General features: G+C 40.7%; 1 protein-coding gene across 1 annotated transcript in view; it reads left to right on the top strand.

The window, feature by feature from the left end:
- The first annotated feature begins 8,875 nt into the window (after nt 1–8,875).
- The window catches only part of LOC121606585 (ephrin type-A receptor 6-like), a 52,900-nt gene continuing 36,855 nt past the window's right edge, over nt 8,876–24,920 (top strand). The window contains exons 1-2 of the mRNA XM_041936995.1: nt 8,876–8,954; nt 18,502–18,566. Of these exons, the coding sequence (XP_041792929.1) occupies nt 8,876–8,954; nt 18,502–18,566 (144 nt within the window). The remainder of the gene's footprint in view (nt 8,955–18,501; nt 18,567–24,920) is intronic.

The raw sequence follows: 24,920 nt of genomic DNA, 5'->3' as shown, positions 1-24,920 counted from the left end.
CACATAACTTCCTCTCTACTGCCTCTCTAGTTCAATTGTGTGGTCATACCTGTATAGGTGTATCTAACCTCCTCTCTCTTTCATGGTTTGTACTTTTGCCTCACAACCAGACGGTCCTGAATTTGAACCCTGGTTGTCACAGGTCCTTTTGTGTGGAGTTTGCATGTTCTCCCAGTGCCTGCGTGGGTGCTGGTCCTGCTTTCCCCCCACCATCAAAGGCAGCTTGTTAGAGTTAATATATCCATTTTACTAATTCTTCTCCTGTTATACGAACTACAGGGAGACAGAAAGACAGAAATAAAGTGCGCTCAGCCTGAGTCTTGACCCCTGAGCTCCTCGAAGCTCCAGCTACACCACAAGTCCATTCGGCCTTCGACCAACCTCCAGCTCACATTACCTTTTATCCCACCAAATGCGACCTTTATCCTATTATTCATGAACCCTCTTTCCAAATAACACTACTATACAAATAGCGTGGTCTTTGTTAGGGAACCAGCCTTTAAGCAAAGCTAATTCCTGCCCAGCTCCTGCCCATACTTTGGCAAATGAAAAATAAGCAGAATGATGGCGATCAGTAAATAAAAAGACTCAGAGAGTACAGCCACACAAGCCGGTCTCTGAAGCTGTAGGCACCGCTGTGTTTTGAGCTGAATGCGTACATACTCTCGATGACAATGCTTATATTTGGCAGGTATAATGTTTACCTTGTTCACCATCTTATTTGGTTATCATGCTAACATGTGCTAATTAGCTTTAAACAGGAAGAAAAGTATTGGATAAAGTCAAATTTTGATGAAGTCGGTAGATCACCAAAGTCAGTCAGCTTTCTCTGGGGATCATGAATGTCTGTAACTGTCATGGCAATCCATCCAATAGCCGTTGAGACACCTGAGTCTGGATCAAAGAAGTTTATCACATGAACCAGCAGCAGACAGAGGGACTGAAGTCTGGTCTGTAGAGAACCCCTATGGCTAATTTTCTTCATTTGGACTTGGAGCCACGCCTTGTAATCTTGGAGGAATTGATGGCCACGTCTGCACACCGACTTCAAACAAGTTCATGAATAGTAAATTACAGAATCACTTAGTTGAAAATTAAATTAGCCTCCCTCAATGCATTATAATTTCTGTACACAAGAAATGATTATTCATGTGACGAACAGGACCAGTCAGTAAAAAACTAACCTCTTCTCCTCCACTTGCACACACATACACAGCTTCTCAGTGACTGTACTGTTCTTTCTTTCTCACTTTTCCTGTAATCATATCCAATAAAATACAATTACGCATCTTCTGTCTGCTTCCCAAATATCTCACTTTCTTGTCCTCCTCTCTTCGCCGAGCTCTTCTCTCCTCCTTCCTCGAGCACCACTTCTTCTTCCACTGTCCTCACTCTTCTGCATGACCAGTTCCATGTCAGCCCTTAATTGTGTTTTGATGTTCCTGCAGACCTGCAATTGAGCTCCATTCTCGCCAGCCAAAACAGAACAGACATTTGTCAATGCACAGGCACAGCGAGATTCCTCACTCTCTCTCCCACATTGTCTGCTGTTGTCCTCCATTTCATCTCCCTTTCCTTCCCTTTTTCTGCCCTACTGTTCTACTGTTCAAGACTCTCCATATCTATCTATCTATCTATCTATCTATCTATCTATCTATCTATCTATCTATCTATCTATCTATCTATCTATCTATCTTAGAAGGCTTCAGAGAGTGTGCAATGGAGCAGCAACATCAATGTAGGAAGAGACCAAAGACCTCCTTTCCCCTCTGGGGCCCATGTCACATGTAATCACTGTTACTTATAACCCCCCCCACACACACACACACACACACACACACACACACACACACTGTTAGTCTGTCCTAACACTCGACTAAGCTCAGCTCAGGAGTAAATATTTGTGCAGTGCAAGCTCTAGACAGAGGAAGGATCCTCACCTCAGCACTGTGCCACCAAATCATGAAATATTCAGGGAGAGAGAGATGGGAGGAGGGGAGCGAATGAGAGAGTGAGAGTGGGAAAAAAAGAGAGAGAGAGGTCACACATAACAGAATAAGATGGACGGAGGGAAAAAGAGTGCGTGGGTAGGTGTCTCGGCGCTACAGCAGAAAGATCTGAAGGAAAGGAATGGGTTGTTTGTGGAAAGGAAGAGACAAGGAAAGAAGAAGCAGAGGAGGTGTTGAGGGAGGCAGAGGGAATGAACAACAAGGCTGAGGTGAGACAGAGAGAGAGAGAGAAGGAGAGGAGAGAGGTTGAAGAGTGTGGCGGGATACAAAGAAAGCAAAGGAGCACAGAGGGAGAGGAGGGATGGACAGTCTTAATGTGGAGGGCAAATAAAGATGTAGGCTGACAGGCAGGCAGAATCAGGAATAATCAGGCAACACAATGTGAGGTGTCCAGCAGCAGAGGAGACGTGTAAGAGTAAATGGATTGCAGGAAATTATGCTCTAAAGCTTTTTACGGTCCCAGTCAGTCTGCAGTTGAGGAGTGATAATCCCTGTCCAGGACTTAATGAGGGTTTATTCTTTCACAGATCCTTCTGTCCTGGTATCTGGAAAGACTTCTCACTGGTAGGGCTGTTTTATTCACCCCCACTCTGCAAACTTTAAAGGATCATTACACGATTACTTTTTTTCTCCGTCCTACTAATACTTCATCATCATCATCATCTTGAGTGTGAGTGTATTATAGTTAGCATGATTTATACTTGAACAGCAGTTCCAATACCCCCCTTTACTATATCTAAATGTTTTATTTTATCTGCAAATTTATTCCCTTTGTAATGCTCAGTTTTTAACAATGCTTGCGTTGCTATGTTGGTCAAAATCCAGGTGCACCACTTTGGTGAGATATCCCGACAGCTTTTGGATGGAAAGACATAAAATTTTGCACAGACATTCATGGCTCCCAGATGATGCATCCTAATGGCTTCACTAATGACCAGACTTGTTCACCGGCACCATTAACGACTCATTGGTTCAGACTGGAATATCTCCTGGACTACGGGTTGGATTGCCAGGAAATTTAGTAAAGATGTTCATGTTCCCCATAGGATGAATTGCAAGAACTTTGAGAATGATATTATAACATATTGATCTTTTTTTCATTTCATTACTTCGCCAGAACTGCGAAGGATCAAAACCAAGCTTTTCTTGACAATGAGCATCACAGCCTCGCCTGACTCACAATCCTCCTCACCCCACCTTCAACGGGTCAGTATGCAAAGAAATTATTTGACAACGTATAGACACAAAATCCATACATTACATACATCCATACAAGTTTGGGGATCTGGACTATATATGGGCTTGTGTAGTCTCTGTAAATGATCAGCTCTAAGCTATTGTTACACAGGGGAAGCTGCATCTGTGTTTCAGAATCTTGAGCAACACGGTGCGTCAATTTTCAATTCAAAGAACAAACAAGAACTGAAGGTTTTCAGGTGGGTGGATTTAAAGTGAATGTTAGCCACTGTAAAAAGGGAAAAATCAGTCGGGCAGTGCTGAGGCACTGCAGCTTGTGAACAGAAAATGATCCTTTACTCTCTGTACATCTGTTGTGTGTCAGGACAATAGTCCTTATTCGTCTTTTTACACCAATTGTGTTTTTTGTGTCAAAGGCACTTAAATGATTTTTTTGAAGTGGGGTTGAATGAGGTACTTATCATATCATATGAGGCAGCCAGATTCACAAGATTGTGAGATCACACTAGTGGAGAATCCATCTTGACAGGCTTCAAACTATGCGCTTGTGGCCACCCACAGAGGTTTGGACCAATCAGCATCCAATGAGGGACTCCTGGCAGCTACAGGTGTGGTTTGGCTGTGATGAACGCATGACAAGTGAGTGATAGATGGTGATGGGCAGATGGTTCACCCAATCACCTACCGAGCATTTTTTTTTTTTTTAAAGTGCTTCCAAGGATGACTTCCCAGATGGTTCTGTGCAACAAACCATCTGGCGCGTCAGGTCAGTACTTCTCCACAGTCAGTGTAGATGGTGGTTGGAACGCCCCCACTTTGGAGAAGCAGCAGGAGTACCAGCACAGAGGATAAGCAATGCACTGGGAGCAGCAGAAAAATGTATTTAAGCCACCAAAAAGAAGGCACACCTAAAAAAAAATCCATAAGTGTAAGTTATATATAGAATATTTTCACTTCTTTAAATTGCTTAGCTTCCTACACTGGCACTCCTGTTGCTTCTCCAAACTGGTGCCTTGCTAACCACCATAAACTGGAGGTACCACACTGACTATGGATAAGTACCTAATACAACTTCAAAAAACCTGAACTGATCTCTTAAACGTGATTTGCAGTTACATTTATTAATGACTCTGGTGCAAAGGTTTAAATATGTGCAGTTTATCTCTCAAAACACATTTGAGAAATTAGAGAATAAAAATGTGTTAAAGTTCATATTCGCCAATGAAATATTTCATGTTAATGCCAATACTGTATTCAAGTCCCTGCATGCAGCTATCCTTCACTTTATTTTCTGTTCATTTGCTGTAAGAACGGCCTTTTGAAGTTTTAATGAGCATGGGGCAATGAGGAAAATGTATTGTGACACAATGTTTTCTGGCCTATTTCAAAAGGAAAGCATTGATGGAGAGAGGACACAAACAATACAATGAAAGTAAAAAGAACATTATTATCAAAAGAAAAGGTGCAAACTTAACTTAATTTAGAAAACTCTTCTCGTGTTCATAACTCACCGACATGTTGCAGCTCTTTAACATGACAATTATACAATTAAAAGACAGTGAAGGCCAAAGCCTTGAGAAGTGATGACAATTATGCAAACTGTTTTCAAGGTTTAACAGAATGTATAATAACATAATTCATTGAAATAATTGGTGGGTAGTCCAACCATGATGCAACTGCTGCATCATCCCCTTAAACCATCTCTCCTCATGGCCCCTCATCAGGGATCCATAGTCATCATTTTGCTCTTCTAACAATCCATTATCCACTACTAACCATTATGTTCTAAAAATCACCATCAATAAAGTCAAGATCTGGATGTTATATATTTACATGTATTCATTGTGCAAAGTCATAAAAAAGTTAAAGTTAAAAGGTAAAAGGTGGATGTAATGCATAGCCTTTTAGCCCAAAGGCTGCTATTTTAAAGACAGCTCCTATCAGAACACAAACACCATGTCATGCATGTGAAGGTGAGGAGAGCAGATTTCCTAAACAAGTTAAATGTACAGCAGAAACAATACAAAAGCCTAAACCCCTATTAGCAGTCCCTAGACACTGTAATGTTCTTTTTCTTGGATAATTAAAAGTAGTGGGGTTTAAAAACACAAATGGTTTCTCTTGAGAGTGATGCTGGTAGTTAACATCAAAATGGTTTATCTTCTTTGAAGCATGAGCGGGCTGGGCAAATTTCATGGCAATCTGCCGGTTCGCTTTTAAGATACTGTGTGGGGATAGCTCACATGTTATTGTAAGTGATGCAGTAGCTCATTAGTGTTCAGAAGAGGAATGATAAATCCTCTGGGGAGCACAAATGCATTCAGTATGTTTCACAGAAATATGTTAATAAGATCTGGCTATTTCTTAAAAGAGCATTCCACTGAATTAACATTTCACTTGTTGAGAGATACAGCTACATGAAATGTGGCCAAGGCTCATGTTGCTCAAGCACCACTGAAGCTTGAGACACAAAAGGACAATAATCCAACAATGAAAAAAGGGACACAAGAGAATAAAATAAAATAAGTTCTCTGTTTTCCTCTCAGACAGTCTTCACCTCTTGCTGACTGCAGCAGATATCACAGCGACCTTAGGTCATACTTAACCACAGCATCCTGTCTAACCTACTGCAGCACCTGTGTGGCCCATGCTAATGGCTGCACTGTGCATCTATTGCTGTGCAAAACATCCTCTGTTATTTTCCACTGGGTAAAATCCAGATATTGCAATCAATATCAAAGCATTTTGACCTATGTACCTACTATATGTCAAAAACAATGTTATGTGTGCTTTGACATTTGAGACGAGTCGAGCCTCACTCAGTGTCTTTATGTGCCTTATATTTGACAATATATGGATGCTAGCTTGAGTTTTTCCTTCTCTCCAACTCCACAGCTCCAGCATTTTTTTTTCATTTTAGAACTTGCGGTCTTGTGACAACACTCAAGGAAATTTACCAGATTTTGCAAAAGCAGAATGATGAAAATATTGAAAGCAGATGAGAATTGTTTAGAATCACCTTCCATGTCTCTAGAGTCTGACAAACAGCGGGTAGAAAGGGAGGCTACAGCAGAGAGAAAGACAAAACTGAAAACTAAAATTATTCTATAAAACAAAGGTGATTGATGTCAACCATTGCTTATAGTTTCCAGCCAAACAAGTTGACAGAGTATGGTCATTTTCAGTCATCATATGGCTTTGCAACACACCAAGATTAAAATAATATCACACTTTGACAGTCTGGCGTCACTGTCCATGGTGCTAAAAAGCTGTATTATGCTAGACGGCCACTACGGTCTTTTTTAGGAATACTGGGCTGAAAGAGGCAACAAATGGTAACGTTTGAAAAGTAACATTTGCCATCTACTCAAAAATTGAACTGACCATGAGCTGGGTTAAAAGTGAACGCAGCCTCAGAGAAGCAACAAAGAAGGCAATGAAAGAAAGGGCTTTGCACTTAGTTGCTTATCTTGCCCAATGCCACAGGCCAGCCTTGGGGAGCAACCTGGAAGACAGGTCAGTTTGACTTTCAGGAAAAGGTTCACCTTGACACTAACATTAAAACTTTTGCAGCCCAAGAAAGCCACAAACTTGGGTTTAGGTTTCTTGGCGACTCACTATGTCTACACAAGGCAAGCAACCTAGATATCCATTTGTTTTATGTACAAGACCACAAAGAACATATAGTAGAGTATTTCTTGTCAGCAACCACATGCTAACATTTTTAAACTGTATCTCCTGCGTAAATGCTGCAACACCGGTGTCAATGCAGCCAGCAATTACTTGAGCTGTCACTCATACAGACAATGAGTGACTGATAAGCAGCGCCTTTATCCTCCAACAGCTGAGCTGTGACTCTGGAGGCCAGAGGGTCATTATACCTTCTCCCTGACTGACTCCCAGTGGATTTCTATGAACAGTCGCCTCCACTGTTGTGTTACAGATTAAAGCTCTCAGGCCATCAGTCAGGACAGGTAGAAGTGTTTGAAGCAAGGATGAAACTCTTTGTGTCAGGACGAGCTTTAACTAAAAGCTCAATTACAATGTGAAAATGTCGACTGCGGTACTCCCTAATTAGCATATCAGCCATAATCTGACATAAATATGAAACATGGAAATGTACGCACAAGCACATTAAAGGATTAAAACGATAATCCGTTGACCCCTTTGTTTGTTTGTTGCTAAATGAAACTGTGTGTTTATTTGCCTGCAGTTTTCATTAAAATCTTCTCTTGTTTGTGCACTGAGTTCTTCAAACAAATTGCTGTTGCTGCTGATGGAATCATATGCATTACTTCACATGCATGCAATGCATTAAAGCGGATAACCGGCAAACAAACAGCAATATAAAAGTGATATAAAACAGAACAACGTTAATTAATTACTTTTGTGTTGAATCAATCTATGATGCCCTGCAAAAAGAACGTCTTCATTTATAGCAATGCAATGAAGTGACTCACAAGAACATTTAAATGAAGGTGTGTTTGTGCGTGTGCACGTATACTCACGATCTGGGGGCATAAATCTGTTTCTACATTGTGGGGACTCACCTTCTTTATGGGGACAAAGCAAGTCCCCATAATGCAGATCATTAAATTTAAGAGCGAGGGGTTAAGGTTAGGGTGGGTCTCCAGGGAGTGGATGTAAGCCTATGTAATATCCCCAAACGTGACGAAACACCACACTCTCTCTCTCTTTCTGTGTGTGTGTGTGTGTGTGCGTGTGTGCGTGTGCGCGCAGCTTCAACCCACCATGCCCTATATCAACTTATCTATTTGTCTGCTTGCCTTCCTCCCTTGCCACCATAAATAGAAACTGCCCCAGACACATTACTATTCCTACAACATAATGCAATGCAGGTATAACCTACATCACAGCACAGAAGTGATACACGAGTTTAATAATGGCCTCATATTTCCTTCCATCTCCCGGGCGTCCCCCCCGGAATCAATAACATCTGATGGAAAACGACTGACCCGCGCGTTTAACATGATGTAAAGTGAGAAATGAGGTGAAATCTCGCCAAAAGACCAAGTTGGATTTGCAGGCGTGCTTGGCTCCTGAATATCTGGCTGAGGCATAAAAACGGGCTGCAGAGAGAGAGAGAGAGAGAGAGAGAGAGACGCAGTGATACAGAGTCACAGTGAGGGATGCGTTGGCTGAAAGTGAGGCGGGAAGTCCGGGGTTTCCCTTTTCCCTCTCCCTACTTCTCTCTCGTTTCAGGACAAAAACATAACAAGGCAAAAACAGTGACCTTACTCTAATCACTCATCGGGGAAGTTCGCTTTTGGACACTTTTGGGATAGTCTGCACGTGCCGACGTCCGACCTGTCCGCGTGTCAGGCTTCCAGACAACTCCTCCGTTGATTCATTCTTGAACTTGCTACAGCTCAAGTCGCCGCGTCTCTGCGCGCAATGGCCGGTCGTTCATGCCGTCTGTCTGCGCGTCCCCACATGGACGGATTCGGGATGCTTGGCTGCATATAAATAAAGAAATAAACAAGAAATAAACAACTCCGAGGTGGATCCGAGAGTGACCTTCTGAGTCTGGATACTGGGACGATTTCAGCAGCCTCTTTCATGAAACCTCCTTACATTTTCATTTTGGGGCTCTATTTAGGAGTCTGTGCGACGCTTTAGTTCAGAGCGCACTTGCGTCTGACTCAACGATGTGGTCCGGTGGGAAATACTGTGTGTTTTTGTTCCTGCTTGAAAGTATCCTGTCGGACCCGGGAACCACAAACCAAGGTGAGCACAACGAGCGTCTCTGCGTCCGAGCGCAGACTTAGAATGAGGGCGGATGCGCCAAATCAGACCATTTTAAAGTGTTTTCCGACAAAACTGATCCTCTGCTCTCCCGCATCACACACACCTGCAGACTCACGCGCAGAACAGGTAACTTAACGTTTTACAATGCCTCTCGCTTACTGCCCGCGACCATGAAATAATACCTATTTACATATTAAGGAGTTGAAACAAATGCGCATATTGAAACAATGTAGTGCCTTCACTTATCTTACATGGAAGCCGTGATAAGAAATGCAATGTAGTATTTTCACAAGTGAAACGAGGCTATTTTGTACATTAGGATAGTAATTGTTTAATAACATAATTACATCTGGGTGCCTAATGTGTTTTACTTCTGGTGTTTTTCTGTTGTCTGAATCCAAATATATAGAATCCAGAAATACAGAAAACACACAAATATGCACATGCAGCCTCAAAATGCATGTAAATATTTTAATATTTTAGGTTGACACTGTTCATCTTATGAAACACATCTTTGAAAGACTGGACGAAGTAGTAATAATGCTTTGGTTACTTTTTCCACTGACTCGCTAATAAAAGAGATTAGTTTGGCTCTGAATTGATCAATAAATACACATTTATGTGCATGTATAGCCTCAAAACACATGTACACAATATTTCAATTTGTTGGCTGAACCAAGAGACGTCTGTCTTGGTTTGAGCAGGTTGTCTCACTGTCTAGCTTCCGACACACACCTCTGAAATTCTCACCATGGAAGTGATAATAATATTTTGGTCACTTTTTACATCTGCTTTGTCAGATAAATAGATGATTTTGGCTCTGAATTTTACAAAAAATCCAAACTTAAAGATGCATTTACAGCCTCAAACTGTCTGTACAATCGTCAGTTTGCTGAATGAACCAAGAGATGTCAGTCTCAATCACGGTTTAGTGACGTTCAGTGTACTCGGTCTAAAAACACATAACTTTACATCTGAATGTGTCAAAGGATACATATTTATACATTTACAGTCTTGAAATTGGTTACAGATTTATCTGTATTCCCAGTCATTGATGCTGTATCTTACAATGCACCTATTTGAAAGACTAAACATGGTGATGTTTTAGTAGCTATACACATTTACAGCATCAAAATGCATGAAGAAATGTTATTTGTTGGCTGTTTTCAATGGATTTATCTGTGGTCTTAATTACTGACAGTGGAGAACTTTATACGGCTTTAAAAGTCTAAACATGGCGATGGAACTCATGCTTTATCTACCTTCTGTGTGCTGTTAGGCACAGACAGCAGCTCCATCAGCCAAATTATGGAGGAGGAGGCTCTGACATTATACTTCACCTCCAAAATCTGAGTGCACAGAAACACTGCCACAGCTATAGGGACCACAAAGTGTTACAGTGAACGTCAGCCTCTGGCACACTCTGTCAGCTATAGTGGTGCTTTCGAGTTGCCTGTTTCTGCCTCTCTGCATTCTATGATTCACACATTCATGGCTGAAAATAAAACAGGCCTTGGTCCATACAGCCCCATGAGGACTGCTCACACAAACACGTGTTATACTACTGTAAGAAACATGCAGATTTTATTATGTTGGGCCAGTGATTGACACTAAATGTATCAGAATAATTCCCCACTTTTCAGAATTTACTTCCAGTCACACAGGCATTGGTTGAGAAACACAGGACATAATGATGTTATCTCCCCTCAGTTGTACTCATAAGTCAAATGGGTAAATGGTTGTCATAATGTAATCGCTTCTTCCACTTCACACATTTTCAGAGGTCAGTTTAATATTCCTTCCTGAATGTTTAATGTTTAGGATACACATTTTCAAAGATGACAGGAGCCCTTTCACTAGCCAAATGTCAAGTCTCTTTCACTTCATTTTTCTGTGTGCATTGTGTGTGTGCATGTGTGTGTGTGTGTGTGTGCTTAGTTTTCCCCACAGGATGCCTGTCTGCCTGTGGTGGTGGGTGGTGACAGGCTTGAAGAGGAGGGAATGCACACAGGGGAAACTTTAAAAAAAAAAAAGACAGTGTGAGGAGTTTACCTTAAAGTGAGAACAAGCTAATAAATGTTAGCCAGGAGAAATTTCTCAGAGTGACTTTTCTGAATGAATGTGAATCACTCGTGCATGTCCTCTCAGACAAAGAGAGTCATGAGACAGAAAGTATGAGAGCTGAGATGCAGTCTTTATATAACAGGGTATTTCAGTCGTTTAGCTGCCTTTGTGGTCAAAATGAAGATCATTTGTCTTAAATTATGTCAAAAATAAAGGTAAATTCCACAAAAGTGACCTTATGTGATGTTTTAAAATCAACGATGTCTAACCTCCTGCCCCCGTTTAGTTTATGTTGCTATATATCTGTCACTCTCTCACACAGCGCATGCACAATCTACAAGGATAGTGGCAGATTACTGGAAAATCTTCGTAATGTTTGACAGTTCATTTCAGACAAAAATAGGCTTCTGACTTTGAGTTGCTGATCGCAGATTGTAGACTGAAATGACAATTCTCAACTGTCACCTGCTAGCTAATTAAGCTAATGCTACCTCCATGAGTTGCTTGAGAACGCCGTGAGTAGCTAACTTTTTGATGTTTCCACCTGACTTGTTTCAAAAGGAGAACCTTGTGAAAGGGATCTCAAATATGCACTTGCATGCTGCAGGCATGATAGCATGCTAAAAAACTGAGGCTGAAGCTACATGTCCAAGGTAAAAAGTCAGCATCTTCACCAGCTCGCCTGTAGAATACATGTAAATAAAGAAGTAGCATTGTTCTTGTACTGCAGTATGAAGTTAGTTCTAGCCTACCTGTGCAACCTTGGACATTCCCTGTTTGGGTGAGGGGTTTAGTGAACGGTCAACTGGATATTTTGTCTGATCAACAGTCAAAAAACGTTCAGATTCATTTTACAAACTGATAAATTCATGTGAGAATATCTAATATTTATCACAATAACATTGGAGAAGCTGTCTGGGGAGAGGGAGGTCTGGGCATCCCTGCTTAGACTGCTGCCCCCAAAATGGATGGATGGATGGATCTGAGAAGCTAGAATAATTCCAAATTTCTTTTCTTTTTAAATTGCTCACAAAATCAATTTATCACATAATTGACTAAATATTTGAGCACTACAGTGTGTATTTTAAAAGGAGGGGTCTGATATCTCTGCAACCATCTCATCACAACACAACAGAAACATTCAGAAAGACATCGAACTGCCCTTTAATACAAGGATGCAACATCATCTGTGTCATGATTAGGTGAATTAGATGCTGCCGTCAGCTTTTATCATCATTAAATGTAGAAAATAATGATTCTTTCTCTCCCAATGGCTTTTTGAAACCATATCTTGGAAACTGCAAAATGAATAAATAAATACAAGGACCCTTGCAGAAATGTCTGTCTCTCTGCGGGATCTAAGCCAAGGGCTTGTCTACTTGAAGGATGAGGACTTGAGGATTCCAGCTTAATGTCTATCTTTTGAGCAGGGAAGATATATATAAAACGTTTCCCATTCTGCTCAAGCCCAGGTTTTAGTCAGGTGTCACCCACAGAAATACACAGCAATTTTCTGAAAACCACTGTTCGACAAAGGCTGTGTGTTGAACCTGCCAATGAAGACATCTGTCTAATATATGTGATTGCACAGTAAGTAGGTGAGGCTTTTAATAGTGAAATCACACATTTGGTGCCACTGAACTAAGTCCATGCACCTGGTGGAAACTACACAACAACATTCGTTGTATTTGCCAAGAGTGGCAGGACTCATAGGTCAAATAAAATCACAATATTGAAGGTAAAATAATGGAGGCATTTCTCTGCTGCATCATGATACCTGTGCCACTAAAAATGAAATCCTTAAAGTAATAGTTTGACACTTAAGGAAATATGCTTATTCGATGCTGTATACCACTTTTACACTAAAATTTGTGTGTATATGACAGTTTTTTAAGTGTGGGTTAAAAATAGGCCATCGACTCCTTTCCCACTGCCAGTAGACGGCTTTGCTACCTTTTTCTATCTTTTATGAGATGATGATGATAAGGAAACGGAGCTTAACAAGTCAGTCGACAGCTATGTTTGATATCAGGCAATATTTACGTGCAACATCCAGAACTTCAACGTGCATCATCACTGTGCCGGAAACTCTCATGTCTGTATAGTAAATATAAAGCTGGACCCAGGCGATGACTAGCTTAGCTTAGCATAAAAACTGGTAGCAGGAGGAAACAGCTTGCCTGGGTCTCACCAAAGGTCAAAAATCTGCCCGCCAGCACCTCTAGAGCTTACTAATGAACACGTTATATCTTGTTTAATCGATCTGTATACAAACATAAATGTTAAAAGAGAGAAGCTGTGGTTTTACAGAGAGACCACAAGTGGGGAGATAGCCAATATGTGTACTTCCCAAAATGTCAATTTATTCCTTCAAGACAGCCAAACATTTTTTAAATGATTGCTCAAAATATGGAGTATATTTACTGCATCATGATCTTCTTTCATTTTTACAGTCAGGTAAAGGTGCCCTATGGAGTTTTTGTCTAAACAAACAAAAGCTATATTCAGTGTTACACACACACACACACACACGTTTTGTGCGTATACCTGAGGTCCAGCAAATGTTTTTAACGTGATTCTTTCCTCATGAAACACTTGAAATTTTTAAATATTTTGGACGTGCCTCCTCGGGTGCATGCACAAAAGAAACAAAATGGGGCACACTCATAGAAAGGCTGCTCTGTAGAGCTGCTAGAAGTGAAAAGCTCCACAGGGAACCTTTGAGATGAAACAGGTTAAAACGTAGCACCTACAGTCTAACACAAGGACACAAGACAACATGTTAGCAGGAAAAGCAAGAATAAAGCCATGCAATTCAGTCAGAAGCCCCTGTTCAACAGAACAGTAGAAGGGTTTTTTGAGACAAAGGTGGCAAAGGCTGGACAGCGTGTGTGTCATGCGCTGCATACAACTCACACGTTCAGAGTGACGTGTGCTTTAGTGGAAAAAATCCCAATTTCACTTTTTGCTTGCCAACTTGGCATATTAAGAAAGGAAACAGAAAAGGACAGAAGGGCATAGAGCCTGATGGAGAAAGTTAAGACAAGAATGATGAAGGAAAAGAGCTCTCCAATGTGACCTGTGAGCCGATACCGACAGGTGGGTCATGTGACATGGAAGGTAGTGGGGAAAACAGATATAAAAATTTTAAAATATACTGCATAAGTAATACAAAAATCCAATAAAGTGTGTCCTATTTGTATGGTTTGCAATAAAACCCTGATTCCAAATAAGTTTAGAATTCAGGCATCTCAAACCAGTTCCATAAAGAGCTGCGTGACTGCAAGTTTTCATTCCAACCAAGGAGGAACACACCAGGCTGGAATCAATTAATCAGCTGATCTCAGTCTGCAGCTGATAACTAAGTGATCCCTTGATGTTGATTGGTTGGCCTGATGTGCTCCTCCTGGGTTGGAATGAAAACCTGCAGCCACGCGGCCCTTCATGGAACCGGTTTGAGATGCCTGGTTTAGATGCTGTGTGAAGCAAATAAAAGCAGAATAAATCATCTGCAAACAAACTGTTCACCAACAACAGTTTTCCAAAGTGTTCCTGAGCTCATGCAGTAATCTCCTTTATACAATCATGTGTTCACAAAGTGGTGAACCTCGCGCTATCCTTACTTACTTGCTCCTTTCATACCCAATCATGATACTATCACCTGTTACCAATCAACCTGTTAACCTGTGGAATGTTCCAAACAGGTGTTTTTGGAGCATCCCACAACTTTCACAGTCTTTTATTGATCCTGTCCCAACTTTTTAAAAACATGTTGCTGGTCTCAAATTCAGAAAAGAAAAAAAAAAAAAAAAAAAAAAACAATAGAAGCCTATAGACATGACACAGGGGGGCTGAGGAGAAGTCTAGGAGTCTTAATGCTAAAAAAGCTACAAGGGTACAAAAACCCAGGCAGGCAAACAAGATGCAAAGGGTCAGGCTAAGGCAAAATCCAAGAAACAAAACAAGTCAAAAAATGAGAGAAGGGTCAGAAGAATCGCAGGTAAAACAAGATGCTGGAAAGCTAATGCACAAAGACAACCTGACAGAGACCAAGTGGAGATGGGCCAGTATATATATACCACGAAGCTAATGAGGGAATGGGAAACAGGTGTGTAGGGAGGGGGAGCAGGTGACATGATTCTACTGGTGGAAGGGCTGGCAGGTGGGAGTGGCAGGGTCTGCAATGACAGCAGAGTTAGAGCGTGTATGAATAAAAAACCAGAATGAACAGACAGACTAAGATAAAACGTTAAACATATGTCTTGGTACTGTTTTCAGCTGGGCGCAGGTCAAAAGGGATTAGCAAGTTTTCACATTCTATTTCATTTATTTGGGGATTTTTGGAATGCAGGGTTGTAAAATTCGGTATTAATTTGGAGTCACTGGGTCACATGACATGGAAGTTATTGAAAAAAATGAATTTTCCATAAAAATAGGAAATATTGATATAAAATAGAAAAAGCAGTAGATTCGATTTTAAAAAGAGGTGTTTATTTGCCCAGTGTAGTAATACAACTGACCCTTTGCTAAAGCTCTCCTCCAAACAGCAACTGTCCATCATAGTTTAGTAACTGCAACAAGGCTGTGGCAGGCCTGTCAAGCATTTTTCCACATGTTGATGTGGTGTGCATGAGGCTGAAAGAAGAGCAGCACTCAGTATCTCAGGAGGGTGGCATCTTTTTGTAATTTAAAATAATCTGTCAAATACCGGTGCTCAAAAAATAGGCTATTGAGGTTTAACATCCAGTCCTATTTGCTTCTGCAAGCTAAGCTAACTGAGTTTCATTACAAATACACATTATTTTGCCTCTTGAATAATGCCAATTCATTTATTTCAAATTCATTTATATAATTTGATCTTGTATAAATTGTGAACGTGTCATTCCCTTGCTGCCTCCACTGTCGAGCGTTGCACATAACATGCATGTGCATCCAAGCAAGCATTGGAAGCCTTTCGTTCAGGTCGGTTCAAAGAGTCCGAGTCTCTTACAAACTTTGTCGTTCAGTTTGGTACAAAACCAGGCTTAAAACCAAGCCTAAACAAGCACTGTTAATGGGATTAATAGCTCAGTAACCACCTATTTCCAGCCAAGTTATCATATCATGATTGCTTCTGTGTTTCAGTGAGCTTTTAATACTAAAAAAAGTCAGTGACATGAATTATTCAATGCGCTTTGAGGATTCACTGTTAGAGATTTGTTTGTTCACACATTGAACACCTCACTCTGCAATACTGGTGTGCCAATAATCAACTGTAGCAATTTACTGCTATTTAGATGATTTGTACCCATTTATTTTCTAGAATGTGATCATTTCCAAGCGGTCAGGAAAATTTAGGAAGGACAGTCACTGATTATTACGCTTCCAGACACAATACCCAGACAAGAGTAATGCGATTTAGCCTCCTGATAAATACTTGTCGGCATATGTGTGTGCGTGTGTGTGTGTGTGCTTTAGGTGAGAAAATCTGTGTATCAAATTTAGCATTGTGGTCTTGGGTCATCTGTTATTTCCTGGCTCCAAAGGTAGTTGCAGAAATGTAATTATTTTATGACTACATTACTGCTTATGCATGCTTGGGGGGGTGTGTGTGTGTTTGTGCGTGTGTGTCAGACGGACAGTGATAGTAGTGTTTGGAAAAAGTTTGCGTCTGTCAAACATGGTATGGAACATTGCTCATGATCATGAAAGATTGTTTGTCTAATTTAGTCAAAAATCAATATCTTTCTGTCTCTCTTGGTCTGTCTCTCAGTTCCCCTCCCTCACTCTCTCTGTGTCCTCCTTTTGAACAGAGGCAAGGCCATCTTATTATAATTCAGCCCTTAATTACCAGCAGGGGATCAAGGCTAAATGAAGTCTCTGTAAATACTGAAGCGGTTCATTTAGTCTCACCAAAGTGTATCTTCTCCGGTTATCTAACTTGTTCTCAAAACAGTGGCAACCCCATTAAATTAGTCAAGATTTGGCAAAGTCCGCTGTACACTGGAGTGACAGGTCGTCTAAGGATGTGACTCTTTGGTCTATAATGTCGACCACTGAAGTGGGACTCACTTTATTGATAGAGATTGTAATTAACTGGCTGTGTGGAGACAAAGGAAATTGCACATTCATCATATCAAATTGGCTCAGGGGGGCTTAGCAAGGGCCAGATAATGACTCTTTTCATGCCCGAGCCGTGACCAGAGTGCAGACAGCTTGAGATTGTTACACTTGTATGTAGACAACGTGGTCATGGACGCAGACAAAGGAAGACAGTTGTTAACGTGCTCACGCAAAAACACTATCAGAGATGCAGTGTATCATGCAGTGTGTAACAACTTATTTGAGATACAGAGATGGCTTTGTTGAAGTTGCAAAACCAGGCGAAAGAAGTAAAACATGACAGTCTTTTTGTTGGGGCATCGCGAGGTGCATCAATTATTTTCCACTAATGCACAATAGACTGGATGAAATGAGCAATGAAGTCTGACGTGTCGGCCATTATTGGGCTGATATTATACAAAATGCATACTATGCATGCTAAGTATGAAGTGAGCGTGAGCACCCCTCATCATGAAATCATTAAATCCGTCCGTCCATCTGTCTTGATCTGTTATCTATCTGCACTTCACACAAAGCTGTTCAGATTTTCAAGGTGTTTGTCACTGTTCCAGGTCATGTTTTTAAAAGTTCTCACTCTCTACAGTATCTCTGCATGTCAACTACAGTTTAGTTACAGTTTGGAAAAGATCGCGGTAATGGCAAATTAATAAAGTGTGGTCAGAGTCACGGTTGCCACCCCAACCTCCACTACATACAGTTGCACACTATTTCTGCACTGCATTCTGTGTGGGTGTATTTGCTGAGGATACTGGGCTGTGTTGTCATGTCACAAAATTATATCATTTGGTTCAAAGCGGAAGTTCAGTTCACTCCAAACAATGTGATATTGCTACTAAAACGGTTGTCACCGTTCATAAAGTCTGTCATGCTGACTGGATTAAATGAATTTTAATGAAGTCATATTTTCATTGGTCAAATATTTAAAGTTTCCACAGTCCTTCTGTCTTTCCCCTTTATTCATCTTTGGCTTATCTTTGGTGTCATGTAGCACAGAAAACTCCTGACCTCTGAGAAGGAGAGTACTAATCTTCCAGACTTCACCTAGACGGAGGGCGGCTCTGTGTCAGTGTTGCTGTTTTCCTGGACTTTCCTAAGAGCTGTTATTTCATAGGTGGTTGAATCTGATAAGGGCTTTACAGTTCTGTCAGCTCCTCATTGACAGCTTGATAACTATTGTCTGCTCTCTTCCTATTTTGTCACCTCCATTTCTCTTCTTTTTAAATTCACTGTCCAACCTCTCTCTCTTCCCCTCTCTGCTCTCTCCTGTCACTCTTTGTGCTTGCGCTGTCGTTCTCTCGCTCTTCCAATTTTTCTCCTCCATTTTACACGATTTTCTTTCTCACCACCCCGCTCTCTCTAGTGGTTCTGTTGGACACTACGACAGTGCTGGGAGAACTGGACTGGAAGACATATCCTGTCAATGGGGTGAGTTACATTAGCATTTCTAAAAATAAGAATATTCACTGTTAAGCATCTTGCATACATTGGATATAACCAAACAAGTTAGCAAATTGAATAAAATATGCCAAAAATGAAATTAAACTTTATGATGTGCCAATTTTGCCTGTTTTGTAGAGCATACCTCAGACCCAAGACAGCTGACATGGAATTTTTTTTCCCAAAACTAAACTATCAAGCCAGAGCAGTCATTGTTTTCCTTGCACTACAGGCAGATACAGACAGGACCTTGGGTCTTGGTAAAAAAAAAAAAAAAAAAGAAAACAGACAGCAGATGACATATTTTACCTGCCAACCTTCCTGACAATAGTCAGATAAATGTGTCATCCAGTTTCTGATCCAGTTTCTGTATGTCTGTAAGGTTAAAACTGGGCTAAATGTGGTTGAGAAGTGACATTTTGGTTTATTTAAAAATAAGTTACAGTGTTTCAACAGCATTTCTATACTATATACATGTATAGTAACTGCTTCACACTGGGATATAGTTCAGTCAGCTCGGTCATATGGAATGGATTATTATGTGCATGTAGAATAAGTACAGCATATGACCTCGCCAACCCAAGAAAGCACCAAGCACAGCACAGCAGGGAGTGAGGAGCGACAACACGAACTCCACCCCCCAGGGGAAGGTAGACTCAGAGCCTAGGGGTGGATGCTGGGGTGGAGCTTTTGAAATGCAGTGGCAGCGGTAACAGCAAGTGACGGCATAGCGTTCAGATGAGCGGTGTGGCAGCAAGCGGCTGAGATACGCCACCACATGTAAAGGGTGGGTTTGATTGTTTTTCCAGTGACAGAGCCATGCTTTGTGAAAGGCTGATGCAAGTTGACTGCCTTCACCAGCTTGAATAAAAAACTGTTTAACAAGTAGATCAAAAACAAATTTTTACTTCAAGCTAATTATGATGTAACAGAGAACTTGTGTACTCAAACAAATGGAACTGCCATTTCTGGAAGCGCCTTTTCAGAATCACTCTGGAAGTATCGTGTGCGCTGAAAAAACATGTCCTTGATCCAGAAACCCAGAGTCATCATTATCTTGGCTTTGAGAAACCTGGATGTGTGATCCTGCTTTCTCAAAGAGAGACAGGGATACTGAGGCATGTAAACACTGGAACCAGCTCCAGGATTTCTGACGGCTGTCTGAGCGTGCACACCCATGACTGGACTGACAGAGCAATTAGCCAGAGAATCAAACAATTAGATGATTAACAAGATCATTTTCCATGTGTTCATACAGGTAAAAACTTGACACCAGAGGAGAATACACTGAATTTTAACCTCATGCTATATTTCTGCCAATAAGAAGTAAATTCCACACAATTGTACACAATTCCAGTGGTGGTAGTAACCAATAAGATTTACTCAAGAACTGTATAAGTAAAGTACCTCAAAATTGTACCTGAGCATGTCCAGCTTCTGTTCGTTTACACATCTACTCCACTACATTCAGAGGGAAATAGTATAGTTTCTACTCTATGACAGTGATCTGACAGAGGATCCTACATTTAAAAAAAAAACATATGAGCAGTTTATAAAATATACATGTTAAGATTGGCTTCCAACCAACTGGCTTGTGACTCCTTACAGTAAATCGGTGTCTGGTTGGGTCCTTTTGTCACCTTTCAGATGTCTGTGTGCTAATAAGAGCTCCACATTTTCCCTCCAAACCTTTCCGATGGTTTCATTTGAATAACAATTTGAGGACCAAAGAGGTAAAATGATCCTTTCTCATTCACAAACAAGCAGCAATGACATAAGAGTCTAAAAAACAACAACAGATTTGTGTGGCAGAACTTAGTGTTTTGTTGCTCTCTGTCCCAATGACCATTTTATCTCAGTTTTGTCTGGCCTTACTGTTTCTACACAAGATAAACCAGCTCCATCTCAACCAGCTCTAACAGTAAAATGCTGCTTACACATTATTGCATCAGTATTAAAAATCTAAAAATGTCACATATTATATCAACCAAAGAGATTATTTTACTGCAAGTTTAACTTGAAGTATTTGTACAATATTGTGCCGGTACTTTTACTTAGATAAAGCATCTGTTTAAGTGGGCTTATCCTGAACAGCTACAATAACTCAGTTGGTTCTGAAATAAACAGACCCAAGAGATGTTGAGGACACAGTGATCAGACTCTCTGATGATGCTCTAATCATGTGGTCGGAGATAGGAATAACCGGGTTAGTCTAGGTTCTATATAAACATGTTCTGAAACTGATTAAGGACAAGATTGACTCCTAACAACTGTGTGCATGTAAACACAGCATGTTTTTTGGGATGAGATGAACATGAACCCCACTGACAGCAGGTAGCAGGTTACGCTTATAACAGTTTTGAATTTGAGTCCTATGGGTCATTAATACACACGAGTTTAGTGCATAAAAACATACTTGCATAACGTATCTGCTATTTAAATTTGAAGTACTTCTTCCACCCCACCCACTTATCTCTGACACACACTTAACCTCAAATAAAATCTGAGTAAGAATCACAAGCAAAACTCAGAGTTCAGTCTGACCATTTTCTGAAAGACTGAAACATAAAGCCAGAATAAATCAAAAACAATAGTCTCTGGTTGTCTCCTCTGGTGTTTTTGGGTTTTTTTTATAGATCACACACAACAATGTTTATGTGCAATGAATGCAGATTTGATCAAGCCTTTAAAATATCTAGAGATTAAACTAATTTAATTGTAGCATATAATTCTTGCAGGGCTAAACCTAAAGGGGAAGTGCTGTAGATTTCATCCTTATAAACGGGACTGAGGAACAATAATTTTTCCATGATGTTGTGTCTAATTTGGGACACGAGGTGGTAGCGGGGCTGTTTGTGCTTTTAGGCTATTATTAAAAGTGTAATAAATCCTTTGGAGCAAAACCAATAAATAGAAACAAAATACTGAGATATTTTCATGGCCAAATACCAATATTGAAACAGCTTCTCCTCCCTTGCACACAGCCTAAACAGGTTTTTTTTTTTGCTATGGGGAGCAACAACGCCATTAATTGGTTGAACAAAAACACAGCGCCACCACCCAGATTCACATCAAATCAATAATTCATCACAGCTACAGAGATTTAATGATATTTTCATAACACCTCACTCTCTCTCTTCCCTTTAGTCTGACACTGACAAATTGTCTTGCTTTAATCAAAACCTCACACCTCTTAGCCAAGTTGAGCGCCTCCACCATTGTTCTTAGTACAACAGTGTCTGTCTATACAATGTAGGTGGGTGTGTATATGTGTGTGTGTGTGTGTGTGAGAGAGAGAGCTTTCTTAATGGCCTAAAGTCTTTTTCAACACTTAGTGACATGAAGCATTGATACTCGTTTCTCCACAAAGGGAATTCCACATAAATTATTTTTTTCCGACTATACAGACAATCACACAAACTCTGCTTGCTGCGTTATGCAAATACAGGTGATTTTTGAACAACACGCATTTGTACTCCTTGGAGTTTAAATGTCACTTAAGATGATTTCTGTAGCCACTATTTAACTGTGATAAAATATTCTGAGGTATATTTCGTTTCAACTCCAACTGTGGTTAACAAAAGGCAGAACACTGTCTAAGCCACTCTTTTCCACTGAGAATATAACAAAAGTCAATATTTTTGGCCAACCATGGCCAAACCCAGCCAGAGGTTTATACTGGTAACACTTACCTCCTTCCATGGTGAAAGTGTACTGAGTGACTGATGTGCTCAGTTTGTTAAATGTGTCTCTGTCCAGTGGGCCTCATGTGATGATACTGCTTTATTTGTTTTCATATTTGGTTGCACACATTTAACTTAAAACTGATGTTGCTCTTGAGCTTTGTTTCTCTTTGCTTAGGCTGATGTGGGTGTTGGTTTACCTGTATTTGTGAATAATGTAGTTGTGAATGAATGAGTGAGTGAACACCCAGCCCCCTGGAGGCACCATGTTCTTTAGAATTCAGTTGGATACTCTGCCATGCAAAATGTGCACCTGTATTATCCTGTATTATATAAATCAAAGGGCTTTCTTTTGGAAAATGACCACAGTGACTGTAAAGAGGGCAGACTTCTACTTCATGTTCATGGGGTATTATTAAAGTAGCTTTCTGTAGAACTAGGAATTTAGTTCAAGCTCTTGTGCTGGTGTCCTGTGGGCAACCTTTCATGTCTGGAAAAAATATATATATGTCTAAAAACTTTTCTTGAGCGTCTTATAAAGACTGCTAACAATCACATGTCTGCAGAATCAATGTGGCTCTGTTGACCATGAGGCGGGTAGCCTTGTCGAGTTGGAGGGTTCCCATCCTGCCCCCTGCTTTTGTGGTTGCAGTTTAGATACTGACGACCCAAAATCACATCCACCCACAATGATGAAAAATGCTCTGCTGCATTATGGCTGGTATTCACCACCAGTGTCTAACATAATCTGTGATAATGAGACATTGAACAAGTAATTGTCAAATGTCAGTATGTGTGAGCAGGATTTATTAAAGTGGTCACACACTGCAGTTTATGGGTTGTGGTCAAATGCAAAAACTCTACTGATGGGTGTTCAGCATTAAAGTGCTAAATTAGCATTAAATTGTAGCTATAAACAGCACCTCTTTTGCTCCCTTTCCCTTTCACTGGCAGTGTAGTTAGCTTGATAATATACATCAACCATGTGTAGGCGAGGAAAGGCAACCAGCTGAGAGGGCAGTTGTCAAGGCAGAAGTAGTACCCTCTACAGCCGGCTCGTTCTGAACTCAAACACTGACCATGCTCCCTCACCTGACTCTACTTCCAGCACAGAATGTTGAAGATCTTTGAAACAAAATCGTCAAGAAATATTTAATGATGCCACTAAATTAAACACTTAACCAATGAATGTTGGCTCTAAAATGGAGACATCAGTTAAAGCCATGCCACCACACAACTAGTGAAAGGAGAGGCTTCTGCTCATGCTGGTGAGTCTGGTTTTAATGCAGCCATCACTATTTTGGATGATGATCTCTTTATCTGCGAAGCAAAAGTTCCATCTAAACCTCTTCTGAGCGATGAACAACTTTCATAACAACTTTCCACTGACTATGTTCAGTGGCTGTCAAAGGCTCCTGTCACAAGCTGAGTGCAGACCTGAAGGTGCCGGGAGTCATGGTGGGTGAAAGCTGCCCCCCCCAAAAAAAAATGCCATAAAAAGTAGAGTTCGAAACACACCACAAGTTTTCAATGTGTGAATGTCTCTGCACAATGATCGGGCTTTGCAGCTGCTTCTGAATGTCATAGAGGAGGCTAAAGTGAGTCTCGCTGAAGTCGGTGAGGGGACGTTACAAGCTGGCATCATCAACTTGACAACACATTCAAAGCAGGATGCAGAACACTATTTTACCTGTGAGATAGGAGTCCTCTCTGTAGCCCGGTCCAAACAGGGTGTAGAATAAACATATTGGGATTTACAGGTTGCGGCTGTTATGCCCGGCATTGCTCCTGAGCACTGGGACAAAAACAGGAAGAGCAGGGAGGACAAATGGGTGAAAACAGACTGTACTGTGTTCAAAGGCAAAAGGCAAATAAGAATCAAACCAAATAAGCTCATAGTTCTACACTGACAGTTGCATCTGAAATTTAGTGTTAAACATTTATACTGTGTATACCATGAAGTTAAAGCCCTGTAGACTGATCAATATATTTAATATGGCCATAATAATCTACTGTGGTGACATGACAAAAAGGATTTTAATTTTCTATTTTAGTTAAATTTGTACAGCACTTGCAGAGTGGGTTGCAGAGGCTCACAGAGGAGCTGACACACACACCTTCCATATCTCAACATGCGCATCAAACAAGCTGATCATACAGCTTCCTGTCTTAAGGCATGTTCAAAACGGAAAGCATCTGTTCATGTAAGTACAAGTTTAAAAGATCCAGCCAACCAAAATTGTACAAACTCTTTGCCTACATGGAGCCCAGACGAGCATTTTCTGCTTTTAAGGATGCTACACAACAGAACTACCAGAGTACCAATCCAGTCAGCACCGCTCCAAGACATTAATATGGCTGCCATGAGGAATTGATGTAAAGTGAGCGGCTGCTCGTCTGTCCACTTCAAGTCTGAAGAGGGACTGAAATTCTAAGTAAATGTCATCTACTAGGCAATAGTGATGAAGTCTTCCATGATCCTCCCACTCTCATTCCAGTCACCATCTGTATGCAGACACTGTAGTCATTAATCATGCAAACTTTGTTAAAACCCCCTTTGGACTTGGAGAAAGTGCACCCGAACAAGCAAAAGTCAATAGGACACTTCTTAGGGGCAGGTCTAATTGCAGTGTGAGTGTCAATGTGCTGATATGAAGTG

The sequence above is a fragment of the Chelmon rostratus genome, chromosome 1, assembly GCF_017976325.1.
Source record: "Chelmon rostratus isolate fCheRos1 chromosome 1, fCheRos1.pri, whole genome shotgun sequence".
NCBI classification, from domain to species: Eukaryota; Metazoa; Chordata; class Actinopteri; order Chaetodontiformes; family Chaetodontidae; genus Chelmon; species Chelmon rostratus.
This window is presented reverse-complemented; position numbering and strand designations above follow the sequence as displayed.